Consider the following 22,464-nt stretch of genomic DNA (forward strand, 5'->3'; position numbering starts at 1 on the left):
CTTTTTATCATGATTCAATGTAGTTTTCAAGCTGTTTAAGGGTAAACTACTCTTTTTATTTTAACACTCAAAAAACTTAAAAACACTGCGAATTACTTCAAATAAAAACACTTTAAATTAACAAATTAACAAGGCTATTTTTTTAGAAGTTTTATGATCTTTTTATTATGGTTGTTTTTGTTAATGCCAAGATAACTCAAGGATATTTTTAATTTAATAAATGTTTAATGTTTTTTAAAAAACTTCGTTGATGTATGTCACGCAAGCTCTAGTAGGTGTTGGCTCTTATGCTTTTTGGACGGTGTGTGCGAGGTCATTTAATTACTAAATGTCATCTTTTGTTGCAAACACATATCTAGTTTGACGTCGACAATTCTTTTTTTCCTTCTTTCTCTCCACCTAAAATCCTGCGCCAGCCCCTTCAAAATTTTAGGCTAGCCTCTTTAATTATTTTTTCCTTTATATTTGGTCCCTATCATTTTGATTATTATTTCTTTTATCCTAAATAATCCATAAAATTATATTTTTTTCAATTTCTTTTTTTTTTTATCTTTCAATTGGTCTTTATTTTTTTTATTGCTATCTGTTTTATTTGGAATCATTTTTAATTTTTTTTTCTTACAATTTCATCCTCATTAGGTTTTTTTTCTTATTAAATTTTTTTCTTGTTATTTTTTACTTTGATAAATTTTTTAAATTGATTTTTTAAGTTAATCCATATATTTTTTTTCTTTTAAGTTGATCCATGTATTAGTTTTTTTTCTTAGTTGGGTTTATACCTCGAATTTCATTTAAAAAAAAACACGCATGCATTATCTAAACAATTTTTGTTAACAATAAAAAAAAGTTCTGACCATGGTGTAGCTCGAGCCCATAAATCTAAGTATAGAACGAAACTAAATTTAAGGGAAAGCGCACAAGTCACAAGCAGCTCCAGGACTAATAGGACTAGAATGATTTGGACCATAATGAAACAAAATGTAAATATGAGGACCAAATTGGGATCAATTTCCAAATACAGAGCAATCCAACGGTGTGAATATAAAGCGTGGTTACAGCGAAGAGACGCTGACAGTGAGCGAATTGACAAACAATTCCTTGTTTCCAAAACTTAATTGATTGAAGAATTAATGGCAGGAGAAAACGCAATGTTCAAGTTCTTGAGTCCCAGACTCCGCCTCCAATCCACCGATATCCAAACTGCCGCCTTTTGGGGTGTCGCCGCCGGCACCACCGCTCTATGGCTTGTCCAGGTATAGATCTATCTCAACTTCGATACGATCTCTCTCTTTTCTTTCATAAATCAACAAGGTCTGATTTTTATTTTTTATATTTTTGGTGGAGAAATGACAAAAAAGTAATTATATTTAAGATGGATCTTTTTTATGGATTTGTAATTTGATTTTCTTTTCAAGTGGAAGATTAGAGAAATAATAATATAAACTGGGTGTTTGGAATTATATATTATTTATAGATAGAAGATTGATTAGAATTATGATGGAGTAGTAGAGCCATGTTTTTCTTTTTGTTCATTCTGGTTGCGTTTGATTAGTTAGTGTTTGGTTATTGTCTATCTGTACTTCTCTTTTGAAAGGAAAGAGATCCATTCCAACACCTTTAGAGACAATTTACTTTATGTCTTTGGAACAGTTTTGGACTGAATTTGAATCTCCGTGCTTTCAAAACATGAAGTTTTTTGGAACTGTTTTGGAGTGAATTTCGGAAGCACTCTGACCCCATTGTCTTTGTCTCTTTACCATATGTTATGTTGTGTTCTGACATGGCATCAGATTGGTATTAGCTGCTGTTCCTATTGTGTGTCTATCCATTTGATCAACATATTAAACTTCGAGTATACATTACTGCCCTTAACATCACTTAATTGATCCTGTGCTCAAAACTTTTGTATGAATCTATATGAATCTAAGGTTTTGATGTGGAGATTAGAGATATCAGGTTTAGACTATTAAAAACTTCGAGTATACATTACTGCCCTTAACATCACTCTGGAATTGATCAAAACTTTGAACATAGAAAAGTATAGTGAATGGGATTGTCCTCATTCATTGGCTTGGCATTTATGGGCAACTCCATATTGTTAGACTAATGGGGCTTGTTGGGTCAATGTCAATATGCATAATGATTATAAACTCATCATCTTCTTGTTTTCCTTCTTGAATAATCCACATAACTTCATTTTCTATTGTGACCAAAGGTTTCATCATTTTTTTTTTTGGTTGAAAAGATCCGTGTCAAGAATTATGATTTATGCATTGACAATTACTTAATATCTTATTCATTCACAACAAAATATTTTCTCTGTGTAGCGATGAAAAAAATATTCTTTTTTTAAGATACTATTTCACCTATAAAGTTACAGATATCTAACATATTTACACATAATAAATTTTTTCAAAGTGGTGGTGAAAGCTTGTTAAAATTTTTCCATGTTCCAATTCAACCTGATCCATTTTTTCTTAGCTGAACTTGAGCCTGTGATAGAAGTTACATACTCTATAAAATTGGTCTTATTCAAATAGAGAACACACAAAAGCTTTAGTGTATTCTTTTCAGGCATTAGAATGACATCCTTTCTTAATCTATGGTTTTAATAATTTTGCTGTAATAAACACCACCCCCCCCCAATCTAGAAATGTTTCGTGTATGTCGATGGTGCATAGTTGTTTTTAATCTGATTGTCTGCTTGCCCATATAAAATAGAAATGCTCTTGTTTCACTTTTTTTGACGATTATGGATGGAAATGTGCTTTAACTGCTGATTTAAACCTGAGAAATTGTTTATCAAACATTATTGTTGATTATGTGTAGGCTAAGTTAAATATCTCAACAGGTGGTCCTTCAATTTCATAAGCAAATGCGCTTTCTCTACTCCAACAAAAAGAAAATGTTTTTGCAAACTATGTTTTGTCCATAGTGTCTCTTTTCCTCAATTTATGAACATGAAACCTTAAAGTTTTAATTGTTTCTTTTCCAGCCATTTGATTGGATTAAAAAGACCTTTTTCGAGAAAGCAAACACTGAAGAGAAGTGAAGAAGAATCAACTTTCTGGTAACAGCTTTCTGATTTCTTCTTTCAGGTTGCTGAGAAAAACCATGAACAAAGTCTATATGAATAATGTTGTTTAATTTTGCACTTTATTGATGAGTCCTTGTTGGCATTATTCATGACAATGATTTGAGAATTAAACGCTTTTGTTTCTTGTTATATGTACTTTGGCTTGTCTCTCCCCCCATATGCATTGCTTTCAGTTTCTAAATTGCTGTGTGAAAGGTAAGTAGTGTTAAATCTCTCTAAATATGCCAAAAGGAAATGAGACGGCAAGTACCTCTTGAATCATGAGGTTAAGTGTGTTGGGGTGATTCACAGTGGAGAAAATTTGAGTTTCTACTTAATTATAGAACCGTACAAATGGTAGATTACTTCTTCACAGATTTAAATAATGCTGGTGTGAAATTTTATCGCTGTATCCTTTGCCTATGTGGTAGATTAATCAATGTATTCAATTTTTGTTAAGTGGCTTCGCTTTTAGAGAAACTATAATTTGTTCCTTTTTATTAAATTTTGTTTTCATACTTGATAAAAAGTCTTTATTATATTTCTTTTCTAGATTGAAAAATTATTTTCTCACATTTTCTTTTTCAATATAATTATATACTCTTCTTGTCTTCCATGTTGGAGTATAGTATTTATTTTTTAATTGTTTTGTTTTTGTACTATTAGCTATCAACCTTTCCTCAAAAAGGACTTCAAAAGCTACACTAGTCAGTATTCGAATATACCGTTTGTTTCAACTTGATATTTAATTAAATGATGTGTAGACAGACATTTAGGGCTCTAGGAAATTGAATCAAGTCAAAAAATTTGATAAAAAACTGTACTCGAGTCCTGAGCTTGTAAGATCTGTATGTGATAGTATTTGAAGTTTCATGCTATGGTAATGCAATGCTAGGTACTGTCTTTTTACATGTTTCCTGTCTGGTTGGTAAATTTGAAATGTTTCTTTTCTTGTGCTTAGCATTGAAAAAGTTAATCCGTACGCAAATACTTTAGAAAAATAAAAGGCTGAAAAGACCACAAAGAGAGATCAAAACCCTCTTGGCTTTCCAACTCGATCAAGCTTTAGTGTTTGTATGGTAACTGAACTCTGAAGCAGCAGCAGATAGCTGCAAACCATTCCATGGCATGTCACATATCAGCTCCCGTATGACATTCTCATAAGGATCTTCTGTGAAGTCCCAGTCACAACCATTGACAGTACGTTTGCAAACCATGTAGAGAGATTCTTTCAGACCCTGATTTTTCCTTCTCTTCATGTCTCTCTCCTAGAAGTCCCTAAGAAATACGTAGGAGGACTTGGAGAAACATTTCATCCAGCATAAGCATTTGAATAATCTGGAATGCGACGTGGTATGCCTACAAGTCTTAAGAAATAAGATAGGAGGTGGTCGTCAGATTTAGCCCCAAAAAAGAGATCCAGCATGGATTTTTTCTAACATTTCAGGGCATGTCCGAACGAAAGATTTGACCCACCTAGTAATAAAATCATACAAAAACAGCTCGCATGGAAAGTATCTAATGGGAATGTGAGGTACCATGTAGAGCAGTTACTTATTCGAGCAAGGGGAGGGGAGAGGGTGCAGCTCTTCGAAGTGGCCTATCAAATACCATGTAGAGCAGTTACTTATTCGATCAAGGGGAGGGGAGAGGTGTTCTGCGTTCTACAGCGGGTTAATATTAATTTTTTTAAAAAATATTAAGAGTATTATAGTGTTCTGCATTCTAAAGCGGGTTAATAATACATTGAATGGTATTATTGAAGCTTCAATCCTCTCATCATGGTTGAATGGTAGCCTTTATCGATAGTCTATATAGACTGTTATCATGTTCTTTGGGTTTGAATTTTCTAATGAAATGATGGAAATTCATTTCATTAGAAAATTCAACATCAAGTTGGAAATTCATTGGATGGTAGACTGGGTCTTGCTGCTACCTTCTTACAGTTGATTATTTTGCCTACTGAAGCTCTTTTTTTTTTTTTTTCATTGTTCTTTTAATTGTTTCAGCGATAACTTAAAATTTCATTCCGTAGTGTATTGATCTTCAATTTAGAATCAAAATAATATTCTCAAACCCTTCATGCAAAGAAAACAAATTCTAACGCATAAAACAGTGCCAACATAATTTGAAAGAAAAAAAGTTCGATGATAAAATTCATATTACAGATAATTATTGTTCCAATTGATAATCGAATAGAAGTAGCTATACTCTATGAGAAGAGATCTCCCAAACTTATTGTGCCGAATGCCTGAGGCAGTGGAGGCCACTTAGTTGTAAGCTCGAAAGAAATTTTTTCCATTGTAGGCCGAGATTGGGGATTGGGATGCAAGCATGCAAGTGTAATTTTCATCATGTGGACAACGCCCTCTGCTGCTCCTTTTTTAGGAAGCGAGATGCGTTGGTCTAACACATCCTTCAATAGTGCATGTTGAGCAATCGGTGGCATCGATGATGACGACGAAGATCCTGGTGATAAGAGTGCTGAAATGAGATCGCCGGGGTGCCTTCCTGTCATCACCTCCATTGTTACCACTCCGAAGCTATAGACATCGCATTTTTCAGTCACCTTCATTGTGTAAGCTAGCTCTGCCAAAAAAACATGATTATGCATGGTTTTTTTATCAAATAGTTGAAAGAAAAGACCTTATAATAAAAGCTGAAAAAACACTATATTATCTTCACTATTACGCATTAGTAACTTAACGTTGAAATAAAGCTACTTACCTGGAGCAGTATATCCAAAGGTACCTGCAAATGAGGTCCAATTGGATGAGTCAGGCATCAACAGTCTAGCGGTGCCAAAGTCGGAGACGTGTGCTTCATATTCCAAGTCCAGAAGGATATTATTGCTGGTAATGTCTCGATGAATGATCGGAGGAGAGCAAGAATGGTGTAGATAGGATAAAGCTCCACCCACCCCTTTCACAACGTTTAGCCTTTTCGTCCAATCGAACTCAATTGCTTGTTCCTCACTGCTTATAATCTTTCTCAAGCTTCCTCTTTCTATGAACTCGTAAACCAAAAAAGAATGCTTTGTATGTGAGCAAAATCCATACATTTTCACAATATTTCGATGTCGAATATTTGCCAGCACACAAACTTCCTTTTCAAAAGCCTTAAAATCGGACAACTTTTCTGTTTGTGACCGGTGAAGTTTCTTCACAGCGACCACTTGTTCTGTTGGCATCACTGCTTTATAAACAGTTCCATATCCTCCTTCGCCAATGCAGTAGTTGGAGTTGAATTCCTCTGTAGCTTCAACGATATTCTCATAGAACTTCTTCCCATCATGGCCCAATATCGTGAACATGTTTCGATCTTGTTCATTTTCTGGCTCAGCGTTTCTCTTCCTAGCTCTTTTGCAGAGAATGGATAAAGCTCCAAGCACAACAAACACTAAAAGCAAGCTTCCTAAAAGAGGGAGTACAATCAAAACCACAAGCTTGTTGCTCTTTCTCTTAACAGTTTTGCTGCTTGTTGGAAGATTGCACGGCTTCAGACCACTGGCGTTGCCACATATACCCATATTATCCCTTAATGCCTCAAATGAAGCGTTGTGGAAGGCTTTGATATCGGGAATGGGGCCTTGTAGCTTATTGGATGAGATATCCACAGTTGTTAAGCTTAGCATGTCTTTGAAAGTGCTCGGAATCCGTCCAGAAAGCATGTTGTGGGAGACATTCAGAGTTTCCAACTTCTGCAGTTGCCCAAGTTCCCGCGGTATATCTCGAGTCAGGAAATTGCAGCTAAGATCAAGATCTTGAAGAGAAAGTAGAAAGCCTATCTCACCTGGAATGCTTTCTCTAAATTTATTACCGCTGAGGTTCAGCAACAGTAAATTCGAGCATTCCCCAAGTTGTTTTGGAATCAATCCACTCAGATTATTAGATGCTAAATTAAGGATTTGAAGATTGGAAAGCATCTTAATATCTAAGGGAATGGCACCTGAAAGATGGTTGTTGTTAAGAATAAGCTTGTACAACAACTTCAAACCCCCTAAATCTTTTGGGATGCCTCCTTTTAACTGATTTGATGACAGATCTATCAAGTGCAATTGAGTAGCCTTCCCAAGCTCTGGTGGTATCTCACCAGAAACATTATTTTTGAGATTTGAAGGCTTGTCATGTTACGACAATCTCCCCATTTTGAAGAAAGCTCACCATAAAAATTATTGTAACTCAAATCAATATAATTCAGATGTGGATAGATACCAAAAACCTCAGAAATATTTCCTGTTAACTGATTACGATCAAGCCTTACTCGGTATAAACCAGTACAGTTTTTCAAGCTTTCCGGGATTGAACCTGAGAAGTAGTTGTTGGAAGCAGTACATATTTTCAATACTCCTCCATGGCATAAATCTACTGGCAAATGACCCGTGAATTCGTTGCCATCCAAAGCCAAACCATGCAAATGGGTGAGATTGTTCATCTCTGAGGGCAATGGGCCGTGAAATTTGTTACCTGCCAAGGCAAGTACATGGAGAGACTCTAGCAACCCAATTTCCTGAGGAATAGGACTAGAGAGTTTGTTTTTTTCAAGATAGAACTCAGAAACACTTGTCAAGTTTTTAATAGAAGAAGGGATGAGACCAGAGAGTTGGTTCATAGAAAGACCAAGGAAAAATAAATTTCTTAATTTTCCAATGGAATAAGGGATTCTACCAGTTAAAACATTATCTGCCAAGTCAAGAATATTGAGAGACTCTAGCAACCCAATTTCTTGAGGAATGGAACCAGAGAGTTTGTTACTCCAAAGATAGAGTCCGGATAGGCTTGTGAAGTTTCCAATAAAAGAAGGGATGGAACCAGTGAGATTATTATGAGATAGTGCTAAAACAGTGAGCATGGTCATGTTTCCAATAGAAGAAGGGATGGGACCAGAGAGGTGGTTAATAGAAAGATCAAGGTAAGATAAATTTCTTAATTTTCCAAATTCACGTGGGATGGTTCCAGAAAGAGAATTCTTTTGAAGGTCAAGCCAAAAAAGATTGGGGAAGGATGAGAAGTTGAAATCATAAAGCGTACCTCTCAAACCAAAACTTTGAAGTGTCAAATTGGTGACGCTTCCAGAATTGTCACAGGTGATTCCAATCCAGTTAATGCAAGGGCTGATGCCGACCCAAGAAGAAAGGAGAGATTGGCTTTGGTTGTCAAGACTGGCTTTCCATTGGAGAAGAGCCTCAGCTTCTGAATTATTATTACCAAATAGTGAAGTTGTGGAGGGAGTGTGTTCAGCTAAAGCAAAGAAAGAAGAAGAGTTGAATATGTGAAGGAGAAAAAACAGGATGTGGAGAAAGAAGGAGAAGAATGGTTTGTTTAGTAAGGACGCCGTCATGGTGTGTTTTTCAAGAGACAAAGGATATGGTTTGCTATGGTAGATTCGGCTCTTCCATGGAGAGGTATTATTTATAGGTTGGAAAACATGATTAATTGGAATTGTTTTTTTTTTAAAATCATTGATTATTACATCTCTTCTCTAATTAAGTTGAAATTAACTAGGCTAGTGAAATTTAAATAAATAAATTTATTATTATTTTCAAACACGAACTACTTAAATTTAATTGTATTTTTTTATACAAAATATTTTCTCTTCTTATATTTACTAATTTCTATAATGAAAGGTCATTTCAAATAAAAAAAATTGGACCTCGTCATTCAATTAGCCGAAGACACAAAGATAAAAAATTAAGTTTGCCTAGGACTGTGCCATTTTTTCAACTAATAGAAAGAGAAATATTTTTATTTTTATGTGACTGATCAATTATTTTATAAAAATTAAATTTTTTTTAATATTTTAGATTCAGTCTTTAATATATTTTTTCTTAGCCAAATTGATCCCAATTTGTTCTTAGAGTAAATTATAAATCAATCCCTTTTTTCTCATTAAATTTTCCATCTTATCTTTTTTTCCCTTTTACTATTTCATATAAAGAAATAAAATAAATTTAAAAAGACCATGAAATGGAGAAAAAGATCAAATTACATGTAGAGACACATTAGTGAATTTTTTAAGTCTTAAATATATATAAAACGATTCAAAAGAATATTAATCTGATTTAAAAATTTAAAACATATCGCTCGTAAGGAATAAGTAATAAAGCTACTGAATAAGTGAATTGAATTGTTCAATAAAACTATGATTGCTCTCGTGCTTGACATTAGTAATAAATCTTACTAATTTCTGAGAAAATTCCATCTCAACTTTCTTTCCCCTTTCCATATCATAGTTTGCGACATTAACTGGAAAGTCCTACGTTCACATGCACACTGCCTCTAATGTGTATACTATGAATGGATAAAGGTCTCTACAATGTCAAGTCTTCTCACTTTTGCTTCTTCTCTAAATTCTCGTGCTTGACAAGCAGGCAGAAAAGTGAATAAAGGGTGATAAAAAGCAAAGAATTCTATGAAAGAAACTTTAATCTCGAAAGTTTTTTCTAGCACTTTGATCACTTCAATGTATTCAATGGAAGATATCGTAATTGACGTGAAAGGGTTTATTTTTTATCATGAAACATGAGCAGCAGCAAGCATATACGCAAAGAGGGTTTAATTTGTATCATGAAACACGAGCAGCAGCAAGAATATACGCATCTCTGGTCTTCGTTGAGTTTGCTTTCATACTTGTGAAAGCTTTAGATGGTCGTCACTCGTCAGGGTCCTGCTCCCTGTTGTTAACGTGTATCACAGGCTTTTAAGATACAGAGAGATAGAAAGAGTGATGATAGGAATCAGACTTAACAGCATGTAACTAACTTGTAATTGACGTGAGACACACTTGTTTATTGAATTGGAAAACTTCCATTACCACTGATACGCCCGATTCCAATTGCTGTTCCCGTTGCTAGAATCGAACCCATCCTCCCTGACAGGCCACATGAAATGCTTTCTGCTGCATCTGTTCTCGTCTCTTTTTGCACTAGATGCATCAATATCTGTTTTAAGGTGGAACTGTTGTTTCCGAGACAGATATTGGACTCCGAGGTCCTTGCTTTTTGTCCTTGCAGTGAACCATCAATTTGTTTGCCGGTTAATAAAAAAGAAATAAAAAAGAGCCTCGTCGAACACCCATATTAATAAAAAAGAAATACCCATGTTAATAAAAAAGAAATACAGTCCTTCAATGAGCCTGATCAAGTTCCTATCAATCCATTTTTCTGATGTTCTGTTGATCTTGTACAGACTTAGATTGTTGTTAAGAGTAATTCGATGAGGAAAAGCTGGAGTTGATGCGAATATCCTATCTGCTGCAGAGAACTCAAAGTACTGCTAACCATACTTTAACAATGACGAGTTTCCAAGCCATTGGCACGAGGGTTATGACTCCAATACGACCTTCCCTTAACAAGGGAGAAATTTTACCTAGCTAGTTCTTGCTTGAAGTTCTTGTTTTTTATTTTGAATATTTTTTATTTTTAATAACACTAAAAAAATATTAATTTAATTATTTTTTATATTAAATTTATTTTTAAAACATATCTAAACACAAGTTTGACCACAAAATCAAACAAACTAAAAATAACAACCCTTTGTTAACAAAGATTCTTTGCAATAACAGTTTGTTTTTTTAATTTATTTTTATTTTTTATAAACTCTTAGGTTTGGCAGACAAGGCAGACCCAAGAGACTTGGGTCTGACGGCCAAGCATGACCCAAGAGCATTGAGTTTGGTGGTCATGTCTAATAATTTTTTTTTTGTAATTTTATTTTTATAAAAAAAGTATTTAAACTATCCTATTCTAAATAATTTCTTTTTATAAAGTTTTTCTATTTTTTATAAAAACTATATTTAAACTACCTTTCAAGTATCTTAAACAAAAACGCTAATTAATTTTTTTTATTTCTTATAAAAAATATTTAAATTACACTTGAAGTATCCTAAATAATTTTTTTATAAATCTTTTCTATTTTTTATAAAAACATTTAAACTATTTATTGAATAATCCTGAACTGAAATGCTAATTATTTTTTTATAATTTGCTTTTATTTTTTATAAAAAAAATTAAATTATCCTTAAAGTATCTTAAATAGAAATGCTAATTAATTTTTATATAAAAAAACATTTCAATTACCCTTGAAGTATCCTAAACAAAAATTCTTATTAATTTTTTTATATAATTTTTTTATAAAATTATAATTAATTTAAACTACCCTTGAAGTATCCTAAACAAAAATTCTAATTAATTAAAAAAAAATAAATTCAAACTACCCTTGAAGTATCCTAAAAAAATTTCTAATTAATTAAAAAAAAAATTAAACTACCCTTGAAGTATTCTAAAAAGAAATGATTATTAATGATTTTTTTATAAAAAAAAAACATTTAAACTACATTTTAAATATCCTAAATAATTTTTTTATAATTTTTTTCTATTTTTTATAAAAACAAATTAAACTATCCATGAAGTTTACTAAACAGAAATTCTAATTAATAATTTTTATAATGTTTTATTTGTTATAAAAAAATATTTAAACTACTCTTGAAGTATCCTAAACCAAAATGCTAATTAATGTTTTTTAATATTTTTTATATAAAAAATTAAACTATCCTTAAAGTATTCTAAACAGAAATAATAATTAATTTTTTATCGCACATATTTGTTATGATACTTTACGTTGATGCGAACACATTTTCTTCCCCTTTCATTTTTATATCACACTCCAAAAAAATGACATAACTTTAACTATATTTATGTGTTATTGGTTTGCTTAGTTATATTATTATCATGTATGAACCTAATAAATTAATCACATTATAACTATGTTTGTTCTATTTATTCATTGAGTTGTGAAAAACTCATCATTTCAATCTTTACAAGATATATAGTGTTTATTAAGAGTAGGTTTTTGTCTATACTCTAAGCTGATATACCCAACACTCTTTCATGCGGGCTATGACATGTATATATGATGTAGTAATATAGAGGGATAATAGATCTTTAGGTCAGTGCTTTTTTTATTATTATTTTATTTAGTTCTAATAAAATTATGTTTAGGTATAAGATAGTGTCTTGACAGCACAGACAGTGGAATGGGAGATTGCAAAACAGAGCTAGTTGTAATGAAGATTATGGCGTTGTGTTTCTATACAAAACGGAAAAAGGAAGAAATATTGAACAAAAGTAGACGAAGAAAGATGGTGCAAAGATTGAATGGAGTGTCTAATATCTGCCGTTGGACATGAAAGGAAAGGGAGACTAAGGAGAAGAGGACCTAGCTTTTCTTAGCTTTGTTTAACCTACGCAGCGAGTATACATAATGGCTAAATGAGCTAATCTACAACGAATTCCTCGTTAAATTACTCTCTTTAACTGACAGAGGGGCTAAAAAATGATTATCACACGGAAATTTCAGCCAGAAGATTGCTTCGCTGCAATTCCATTCCGAGGTTTGGTGTTCAAAGAAAAGAATGATTATCACACGGAAATTCCTGCTGTATTTTCCTTCAGTCTCCTCTCAGCTGCTAGAGCAGCAGCCACGGACGGGGGCAGATGTCTTAGGTTTTCAGTTGGCTTTCCATCACTTTCTGGTACAGTGGACGGCACTGTTGCGAATAGGGACTCAACATCCTTAAGGGTTAACAAAGTCTGATCCTGATTCTTCGTGTTCCCACTTATGAATGAACTGGTGCTTCTACTTCTGTTCAGTTCATATATGCTCTCTTCCACGGTGTCTTTAACCTGATAAGATCATAGAAGAAAAGGGGGAAATTTTCTTAGAACACATAGAGACTATATAAAGCAGAATTCTAACAGATGACATGAATTTTCAAAGTTTCGGACAACAAGCAAACTAGAAAGCATGAGAGGTCTTTGTAAGCAATGTAAACATTACACACGTACACAAATTCACAAAAAGGAATGAGATTGAAGGATTTGTTAATAGAAAACCCTCACGCTAGTCCTTAAAGAGTTCCTGCATGTTCCTTGTCTTCATAGCATCAAATCTTTCCTAATATAATCACTAAAGAAGGGAGTGTACATTTAAATTCTGAAACAAATATAAAAGGCTCCATTCGAGCAACAATCGGATGGTTGACATGATAAGGATTATTATAAGTCTAATCTAATTACATATAGAAATTGCATGGATAAATGGTGAGCTAAATAGAAATGTAAATTGTTTTAAAAAGGAACTCAAACAAAAAGTCCCAAAATAGCCCATGCTATCTTCAGTGTGGTGAGGTTATGTATCTCAAATGCATGTCTACTATATGCAATGTATAGCATCCATAATTAGTTTAACAAAAAACAAAAAGTAAAAAAGAAAAGGAAAAGGAGCATACTATAAATCGATGGACTAATGTCCTCTTTTCCTGCCCAATTCGGTGCACCCGGCTGACTGCTTGAGCCTCAGCTGCTGGATTGAGCAGTGGCTCCACAAGAACAACATGCTGTGCTTCTAAAAGATTGAGTCCATTGGTTCCATGCTGGATCAAGAGCAGCAACACTTGAACAGATTTTGTTTCTTGTTGTTGTCTAGGAGTTATTTTGGGACTGCCATCACTACTAAAAAATGGAGTAATTAGCAACGGACTGTTCCGTTGCAAATAACACTAAAATCCGTTGCTAAAACAATTTAGCAACGGAATCAGCAACGGCAAAAATCCGATGCAGATTTGTCGTTGCTGATTTTTTTGCAACGGATTTATCCGTTGCTGATTTGGCAGCAACGGATAATCCGTTGCTGACAATTAGCAACGGATAATCCGTTGCTGACAATTAGCAACGGATTATCCGTTGCTAATTGTCAGCAACGGATTATCCGTTGCTGCCAAATCAGCAACGGATAAAGCCGTTGCTAGTTTTGTGAATCAGCAACGGATTCTCCGTTGCTGATTCATGCATCAGTTGCAATCACCAACGGAGAATCCGTTGGTGATTGCATTTGTTTTTATTAAATTAATTTTTATTTATTTATTAAAATGACTTTTAATTTATTTATTTAATTATTTATGGATATTTTAAAAGTTGTAGAATTTATATAACCAACATAAATTAATTAATATTAAAAATAATTATATCATTAATAAAAAACAAAATAAAAATAATATTCATATTATAAAAATTTAGTTAAACTTGCATTAATACAATTAAGTTCAAATACAATAAAAAAAAAACAACAAAAGATACAATCATGGTGCTGGTTGCAAAGACGAACCATGATATTGTGGATCAATACAAGATTGATCAGGATATAAAGGTCGAGGTGTAGGTCGAAAAATTGGTTGAGATGCGGGACCCATAGGTGTCATTATCTGAGGAGCCATAGGTGGCGGTATTGATGGAGTCAAAGGTGGTGGCATACCTTGATCAATATTTGATGTCCCACCATGGTATCCAAGATTGTTCACAAGATATTCTTTCATGGAATCCATCTGCCGTTTCATTTCAAGAATAAAATCATCTTTTTTCTTTATCTCCTCTTCTTTATCCTTTATCTCCTTTTGCAATGCTCGATACGATGAACTGGGATATGATGACTCCACCGAGTAGGAATGTGATGAAGAGCTTGTACTAACTTTTGATTTTGGCTTACGAGGTGCACCATATACCCTACCCTTTGTAACTCCTCCTGAAGCCACACACCAAGCTGCTCCATCAAATGAAGGATGATTTTCCCGATCAGTTCCATACTTTGAAATCATCTCCATTTTATAATTTTCCTACAAATAAAATACATCCAATAATAAATTAATTTGAATGTTGAATAATACTTAAGTTATATTAAGAAATAATCAAATAAAAATACATACAACCACTTTTTTAGACTTGTTGTCGACGAAGCTACCAGATTGCTTAATACTTTGATGCAAAGCTGAAAAGACATCATCCCATGGAGGTTCTTTTCCACCAGCTTCCTCTTGCTTTCAAGATTAATAAATATTATAAAAGATAAATATACAAATTTTAATTTATTATCTTAAGCATAAAAAAAAAAATCCATACCATGTTAGCTCGATATGATGCAAATGACACTGTTCCTCCAGAATGAGTGCTTATTTTGCCATCTGTTTTGGTTAATCGATTCCTCCTAACAGATTCAGATCTCCTTTGAAATTCAGGGGTGGACCAAACATCTTTGATCATTTGATTCCAGTCATCATTGTTTATCTAGGCAGGACCTTTATCAAGACAATCTATAATATTTGTAGTGTTTTCTTTTGACATAGCTTTCTTGCGAGCTCGTGTCAATTGTTGATTCAAAGCTATCCTAGCCTTATCTTCCCAAATATTACGAACAATCGACTCATCTTCCTCAGGAAAGAAATATTTTTTCTACCAAATAATATATATACCAAGTAAAAAGAGTGCACAAAATTTCAAATTATATAAATAATTAATCATATTGTGTTATCTTGTTCAGAATTTGCAAGATGATGTAATAACTAAAGAAATTAAATGATATTAAAGAGTAAACAAGAAATAAGAACAAATTATAACACAAATCAGTCATAGCTATTCAGTTGATAATTTTCATAATTCTACATTAAAGTGATAAAAATTGAAAAGAATATTATGACAATTAGTGTTGGTTCTTACCTTAAACTCTTTAAAGAGTTCATCCCTGCACATTGGATCTACTTTTTCCCAAGAATGCCATGCTCCCTTAAAATTGGACCTCAAAATATCTCCGATTGCACGGCCACACGATGCGTTATTGAACCTGAAAATATATAATAACAAACTTATATTAAACAAATAATTACACAATAATAAGTAATTTTTTTCATACTTGAAAATATAACCTTAATAAGTTAGTTATTAAAAGTTTGAACTTACTCTGTTGTTCCATACAAACAAAGCTCTTTTTTTCTTGTTATTGGATCTATTGGCGTGTCAAAACCCTTCCTTTTAACACTTTGATCATAATTGTATGGAGAAGATGTTGAACCGTGATATGATGGAACACCATCTTGATCCTCATCACATACATCTCTCTCATCACATACACCTCTCTCATTACTACCGTCTCCCTCATCTTCATTTCTAATGTTCACATCATCATCATTACCATCAACTCTCCCATAAGTCCCATATAAATTATATCCTCCAGAAACAAGTTGGTTATCTCGAGAGAAACCTCCTTGAGTTTGAAGCAAATCTTGAAAACGAAAGCCCTCACAATATTGATATGCATCAACCCTCCCATAATCATGTTGAGGAGGATGTGTACTCCCCTAAGTGGGTATATAATACTCATTTACGTTCTGATACACAGGTTGATGAAATGTGGATCCTTTGTTATTATGCCTTGATGTAGTTTGAAATGACTTGGATGAAGTGGACCTGTCACTCCTTGATGTGGACCTGTCACTCCTAGAATCTAATATGGATCCTCGTCGAGGCATGCTAAAAACCAGAAAAAATAACTAACATTTAATATGAATATATACAACATAACAATAAATTAGCTCATATTTAAACTATCAGGAACAAAAAATTCACAGATATTTTCCCAAGACTGCCATAACTAGAATGAAAACAAACTGTTAAATCTCATTTGTTTCCCAATTCATTACAAACAATATCTAGATTATGATGTTCAAAATCAGTATGGATTGTCCACTTAATAGTCATCACTCCGAAAAATATTATACTTCAAATAAAATAATTACTGTAACAAAACCAAATATATAAATAACATCAAGACAATTTCATTAAGCATTCCTTGCAATGACAAAACTCAGCCATGAAGTTTAAATTGTCAAAAGCCAATTAACACAAACAATAATAAAAATAAAAATCTAAATAATTAATTAAGCAGAAATCAAAATTTATAAGTATGCTTACCTTAATGTTTGGTCCTATAAATCAAAACATTGAGTAGGAAGAACCCTTTCTTTCACGCTTCAGCATCTGTAAGCAAGAAAACGAATCACAAAATAAAATATAACATCAGAATCACAATTTAAAGATTGATACTTGAAAGGTTATAAATGGTTTCAAAGGTGAATGAAAATGATTTATGTAATGTGATGCATAACACACACTTGAATAAAATAAAAAAAAAACATTGAAAGCCTAAATATTGTGAAATAATATGAAATCATTCATACATATAATAAAGATAATTCATTACATATACTACAAAATATAATTAACTTGTGCTACTCATTATTATCATCATTCTTAACCATCACCACCATAACAATCATCCTCATCATCATCATCTTCTTCTTCTTCACCATCACCATCACCATCACCTTCACCTTCTTCTTCTTCTTCTTCTTCTTCTTCATCTTCATCTTCATCATCTTTGTTTCCCCAATTCATGTCAAGTTGAATCAATTCATGTTGCCCAATTTCTTCATAATAAGATGATTCAACAAGTATATTTGGATCATCAAGTGTTTGAGTAGGAAGGACACGACATGGTTGAGAAATCTCATCTGATTGATCAACATCAAATGATCTCACATTGTTGGCATCTTCAATAAATTCACCCATGTCAACATTATAACGACTTCTAGCAGTTGTCTTAATAACCGTCCACCATTCAGATGATTTATTACCAGGTGGATATGTATAGTAGACTTGTTGACATTGTTGTGCTAACACAAAATCTTCATTTCCATGTAGTCGAGATGTATGCTTGATTTCAACCAAACCATTCAAAGGATGCACTCTAATCCCTCGTTTTGTATCATACCAATTACATTTAAACATAAATAACTTGCACTTACTCCCCAAGTATTTTAGCCGAACAACTTCTTTAAGCATTCCATAATAATCACGTTCATTATCATCATAGCAACTTCCTTTCACACAAACTCCACTATTCATTGTCTTTTTAAAACGGCCATAACGTTGAGTATGAAATTTAAAACCATTCACATAATACCCATTATAACATTTCACTGAAGTTGAAGGGCCCATAGCAAGTCCAAAGAGCTGATTTTCAATTCCGTTAGATTGATATTCCACCTAGCATAATAGTTAACTCCATAAGAAATAATGATTTAAAAGAGATTAATAATATTTTTAAAGTAGCTAATTGACATAAAATATAAATTAATTTTATTAAAATACTTACATTATTTTTTAACCAATTTGGAAAGATCGCTTCGCATAATTTTTCAATTTCACCATCACTCGCATATGGTTGTTGTGACTTTAGCTCTTGTCGACATTGCCTAAAATTTTAAAATGTTAAAGTTAATAATAAATTATTATAAATTTAGTACAAAATAATATTTCATACTTACTCTAAATAAGGCTTCAGTTCTTGACAATTGAATATCACATAGTTATGCGCAATTTGTATTTCAGCATGTGACAACTGCCTTTTATAAAATCTTTTGGATAATTTTTTCCCTGGATAGGAAAAAATAGAGAGACATCCATCTACACTTCTAAGGCCACCATCATCATTCCGTGGAACTCGATTCCAAATTGTTTGCATGTCATCACCAAAATAATGAGATGCAAAATTGGTAATTTCATCAATCAAGTATGCTTCACATATGGAACCCTTAACTTTAGCTTTATTGGTCACTTTCTTCTTCAAATAAAACATATACCTATATCATTTCTGTCAATTAGTTTATTTTTAAAAAATAAAAAGTGAATAAAATTAACATAATATGAAAACATACCGTTCAAATGGATACATCCATCGATATTGAATTGGTCCACCAACTTTTGCCTCGTAAGGTAGATGTATTGTCAAGTGTTCCATGGAGTCAAAGAAGGATGGAGGAAAAATCCTTTCAAGTTTGCAAATTATTTCAATTATATTCATCTGCATTAACTCCATGTGCTGGGCATTTAAATTTGTTGAACAAATATCTCGAAAAAATACGGACAGTTCAGTTAATGCCTCCCACAGTGGCCTAGGTAAGTAAGGTCGGAAAGCGGTTGGAAGAAGTCTTTGAATGAAGACATGACAATCATGGCTCTTCATCCCCGAAACCTTACATTGTGCCTCTTTCACACATCGTGAAATGCTTGAAGCATAACCATCAGGAAATGATAATTCCTTCATCCATGACAAAACTTCTTGTTGTTGTTTCTTGTGCAGACAATAAGTGCCTTTAGGTTTGTAAAGCCGACCACTCATATCTTGTTGCAAATGTAAATTTGGCTTCTGACAATACAATTGAATATCCAACCTAGCCTTTAAATTGTCCTTGCTTCTATTCGGACAATCCATTACTGTATAAAAAATATTGTCAAAGACATTTTTCTCAATATGCATGACATCAAGATTATGACGAATCAAATTTGTATGCCAATATGGAAGCTCCCAGAAAATGCTCTTCTTCACCCAATTGTGCTTAACACCAAAGCCAGGAATTTTATCATTATATGATGAACCTCCATTATGTCCCTCAGTATACTTGGACACTTCATTTAACATTTCCAAACCAGATTGAAATCTATATGGGTGGTTCATGGGTAGGAATCGTCGATGACAATCAAAAAATGTAGTTTTCCCCCCATTTTTTAATCTAAAAGTCTTGCTATGCTCCATACAATAAGGACAAGACAAATTTCCATGAGTACTCCACCCCGATAACATGCCATATGCTGGAAAGTCACTAATGGTCCACATCAAAGCTGCCCTTAATTGAAAATTTTCCTTTCTGTATACATCATATGTTTCAACACCAAAAAACCACAAATTCTTTAACTCATCAATCAAAGGTCTTAGAAAAACATCAAGCTTTTTACCCGGATTCTTTGGCCCAGGAATCATCATTGTCAAAAACATGAATGGTCTAGTCATGCACTTCCACGGAGGCAAATTATAAACAGTCACAATTACTGGCCAACAAGAGTATGTATTTGAAGACATGTCAAATGGACAAAACCCATCAGTGCACAACCCTAACCGAATATTTCTCGGATCTGATGCAAAGCTTAAGTGGACACGATTAAACTCCTTCCATGCCTCCCCATCAGATGGGTGCACCATAACCCCATTATCAGACTTATGAAAATGATGCCATGTCATATCTTTGGCATGATATGGAGACATGAATAGTCTTTGAAGCCTTGGTGTTAGAGGAAAGTATCGGAGTTGCTTCTCCGCCTTATTGGAACCTTTACTAGTTGGATTTCTAGGTTTGTATCGTGAACTTCCACAAAAATCACAATTTATTTTCATTGCATCTGCCCCATAGTACAACATACAGTAATTAGGACACACATCATATTTCTCATAACCAAGTCCAAGTGGCCGCATAAATTTCTTGGCATCATAAAAATTTGAAACCAAATTTTCATCATTAGGCATGCAACTTTTTGTAAAGTCAATGAAATTGTTGAAGGCATTCTGAGTCAAATTTAAAGTTGACTTCATATTAAGCAATTGTACACAAGCAGATAATTTGGATTGCTTGGTACACCCATCCCACAACGGCTCCTCCGCAGCTTTCAAAAGCTTAAAAAATTTAGTTGCATCCGGATTTGGAATTTCTCCTGCTACCACAGGACTAGACACATTATCATTGTAGAATGCATCACCCAACCCCACTGCATCCATAACCATATTCCTATATGGATTCTCTAGACAAACATCATTCACAACATGACTCATTCCAATTGATGAAGGTCCAGCCAATATTGGTTCTGCGACATAAGGCTCCCCATGTACAGTCCAATTTTCATAACAAGGTAAAAAACCTTTTGTCAATAGATGTTTACAAACATCATCTTCCTTTAAAAACTTTTGATTTTTGCACCTCACACAAGGACATCTAATTTTTCCCCCAGATATATTTTTATCAATTGAAAATGCAAAATTGATAAATCTTCTAACACCGGTAATGTATTCAGGACGAAGGCGACCATCCATAAGACGACGATACATCCACGATCGATCATCCATGTTAATCTAATTAACATGACAACACCAATAAGCATTTTTTGAAATAAGCATACTTCTTTAACTACTAGTACTTAAACAATCTTTTAAAATAAAATATGTTCGGTTAGTATTTTATATTTTCATTTATATTTTCTAACTAGTGACAAAAGTAGACTTTTAGATTATGTTCGGTTAGTATTTTATACAGCATAAATGGATGAAGAAAAAAATATATTTAGTTGAACAAATATTAAATAAATTTATCTTTATAATAGTTTTGGAGTTCATTTTTTTTATTGGTCCTTCTAACTTTTGTTACCACCTCAAGTAGTTTTTTTTTATTTGGATCATTTTATTTTTATTGGATCCATCAAACTTTTTATTTTTATTCGGATATTTTTTTGCTCAACTAAGAAATGGTAAATGAAATCAGAAACATGCGAGGTAATACAAGATTAAAGAATTTTTTTCATTTTTTAAAAAAGATAAAAATGCAATATAAAAAAAAAACATAATTTATTATGTGTTACAATAGTTACTCACATTTGTATCTTTGTCTATTATCATATACATTGTATCTATCTTTTATATCGTAGTGAAATAATAATTATAATACTGGTGGATGAAAATATAAATACATTTGTTTTATAAATTTTGTAGGCACAATCCAATTTAGTTGATTACAATTTCTACACGGACGAGCAATAAATATTGTTAATATTTATGGTTAAGGTAATGGAGGTGTGAATATATTTATGTTAAACCTCTTTCTATGAAATACTTATTATTTATATTTTGTTGTGTAATCAAAGTTTATAGTTAAACATGTAAATTAACTATTAGTCTCTTGGATGAGGATTTGTTGTTGTATTATGAATTTTTTTAAAAAAATATCAAATTAATATTCTTATATTTTTAAATAATTTTAATATAACAATGTTAAACAAATTATAAAAATTTATTTTAATATAATTTCAATAAAAAATCACATGACATTATTTTATTTGCGTGGGTATACATGTTTTCCACGCGTAATTATAATTGCAATCACCGAATTTAAAGAATACTATTAGTCTCTTGGATGAGGATTTGTTTTTGTATTATGACATTTTTAAAAAAAATATCAAATTAATATTCTTATATTTTTAAATAATTTTAATATAACAATGTTAAACAAATTATAAAAATTATAAAAATTTATTTTAATATAATTTCAATTAAAAATCACACGACATTATTTAATTTGCGTGGGTATACATGTTTTCCACGCGTAATTATAATTGCAATCACCGAATTTAAAGAATACTTACTTTTCCGTAAAACTCCTAAAAGTGGTTTTGCATTTTCCAAAGTGTTGAAAAACAATTTAAACATTTCCTTCAAACATCAATATCTCTCACCCATTTCTCCCATCTCTCCCTCAAAATCCGATCAACAAAATTCAATATCAAATTCAACAGATTTCAAGCTGTTTCAACAGAATTCTTATTTTATCAATTATGTTGTGCATATAGTAAAAGGAATCAACTTTTCCATCATTGTAATGTAAGTATTGTTATTTACCACACACCT

General features: G+C 32.6%; 1 protein-coding gene and 1 long non-coding RNA gene across 5 annotated transcripts in view; one reads left to right on the forward strand and one right to left on the reverse strand.

Moving 5' to 3' along the window:
• Window positions 1-1,103: 1,103 nt before the first annotated feature.
• Window positions 1,104-22,464, forward strand: part of LOC7459246 (uncharacterized) — a 105,638-nt gene continuing 84,277 nt past the window's right edge. For all 3 annotated transcript variants that reach the window (XR_008058181.1, XR_008058182.1, XR_008058180.1), the window contains exon 1: window positions 1,104-1,253. This is a non-coding gene — a long non-coding RNA (uncharacterized LOC7459246). The remainder of the gene's footprint in view (window positions 1,254-22,464) is intronic.
• LOC18108327 (MDIS1-interacting receptor like kinase 2) overlaps window positions 5,048-22,464 on the reverse strand; it is a 106,335-nt gene continuing 88,918 nt past the window's right edge. For both annotated transcript variants that reach the window (XM_052449426.1, XM_052449427.1), the window contains 2 exons: window positions 5,804-6,868; window positions 5,048-5,665 (listed from right to left, as the gene is read on the reverse strand). In XM_052449426.1, coding sequence (XP_052305386.1) covers window positions 5,289-5,665; window positions 5,804-6,868 — 1,442 coding nt within the window. In that variant the 3' untranslated portion in view covers window positions 5,048-5,288. The remainder of the gene's footprint in view (window positions 5,666-5,803; window positions 6,869-22,464) is intronic.

Source organism: Populus trichocarpa, chromosome 19 (assembly GCF_000002775.5).
Source record: "Populus trichocarpa isolate Nisqually-1 chromosome 19, P.trichocarpa_v4.1, whole genome shotgun sequence".
NCBI lineage: Eukaryota > Viridiplantae > Streptophyta > Magnoliopsida > Malpighiales > Salicaceae > Populus > Populus trichocarpa.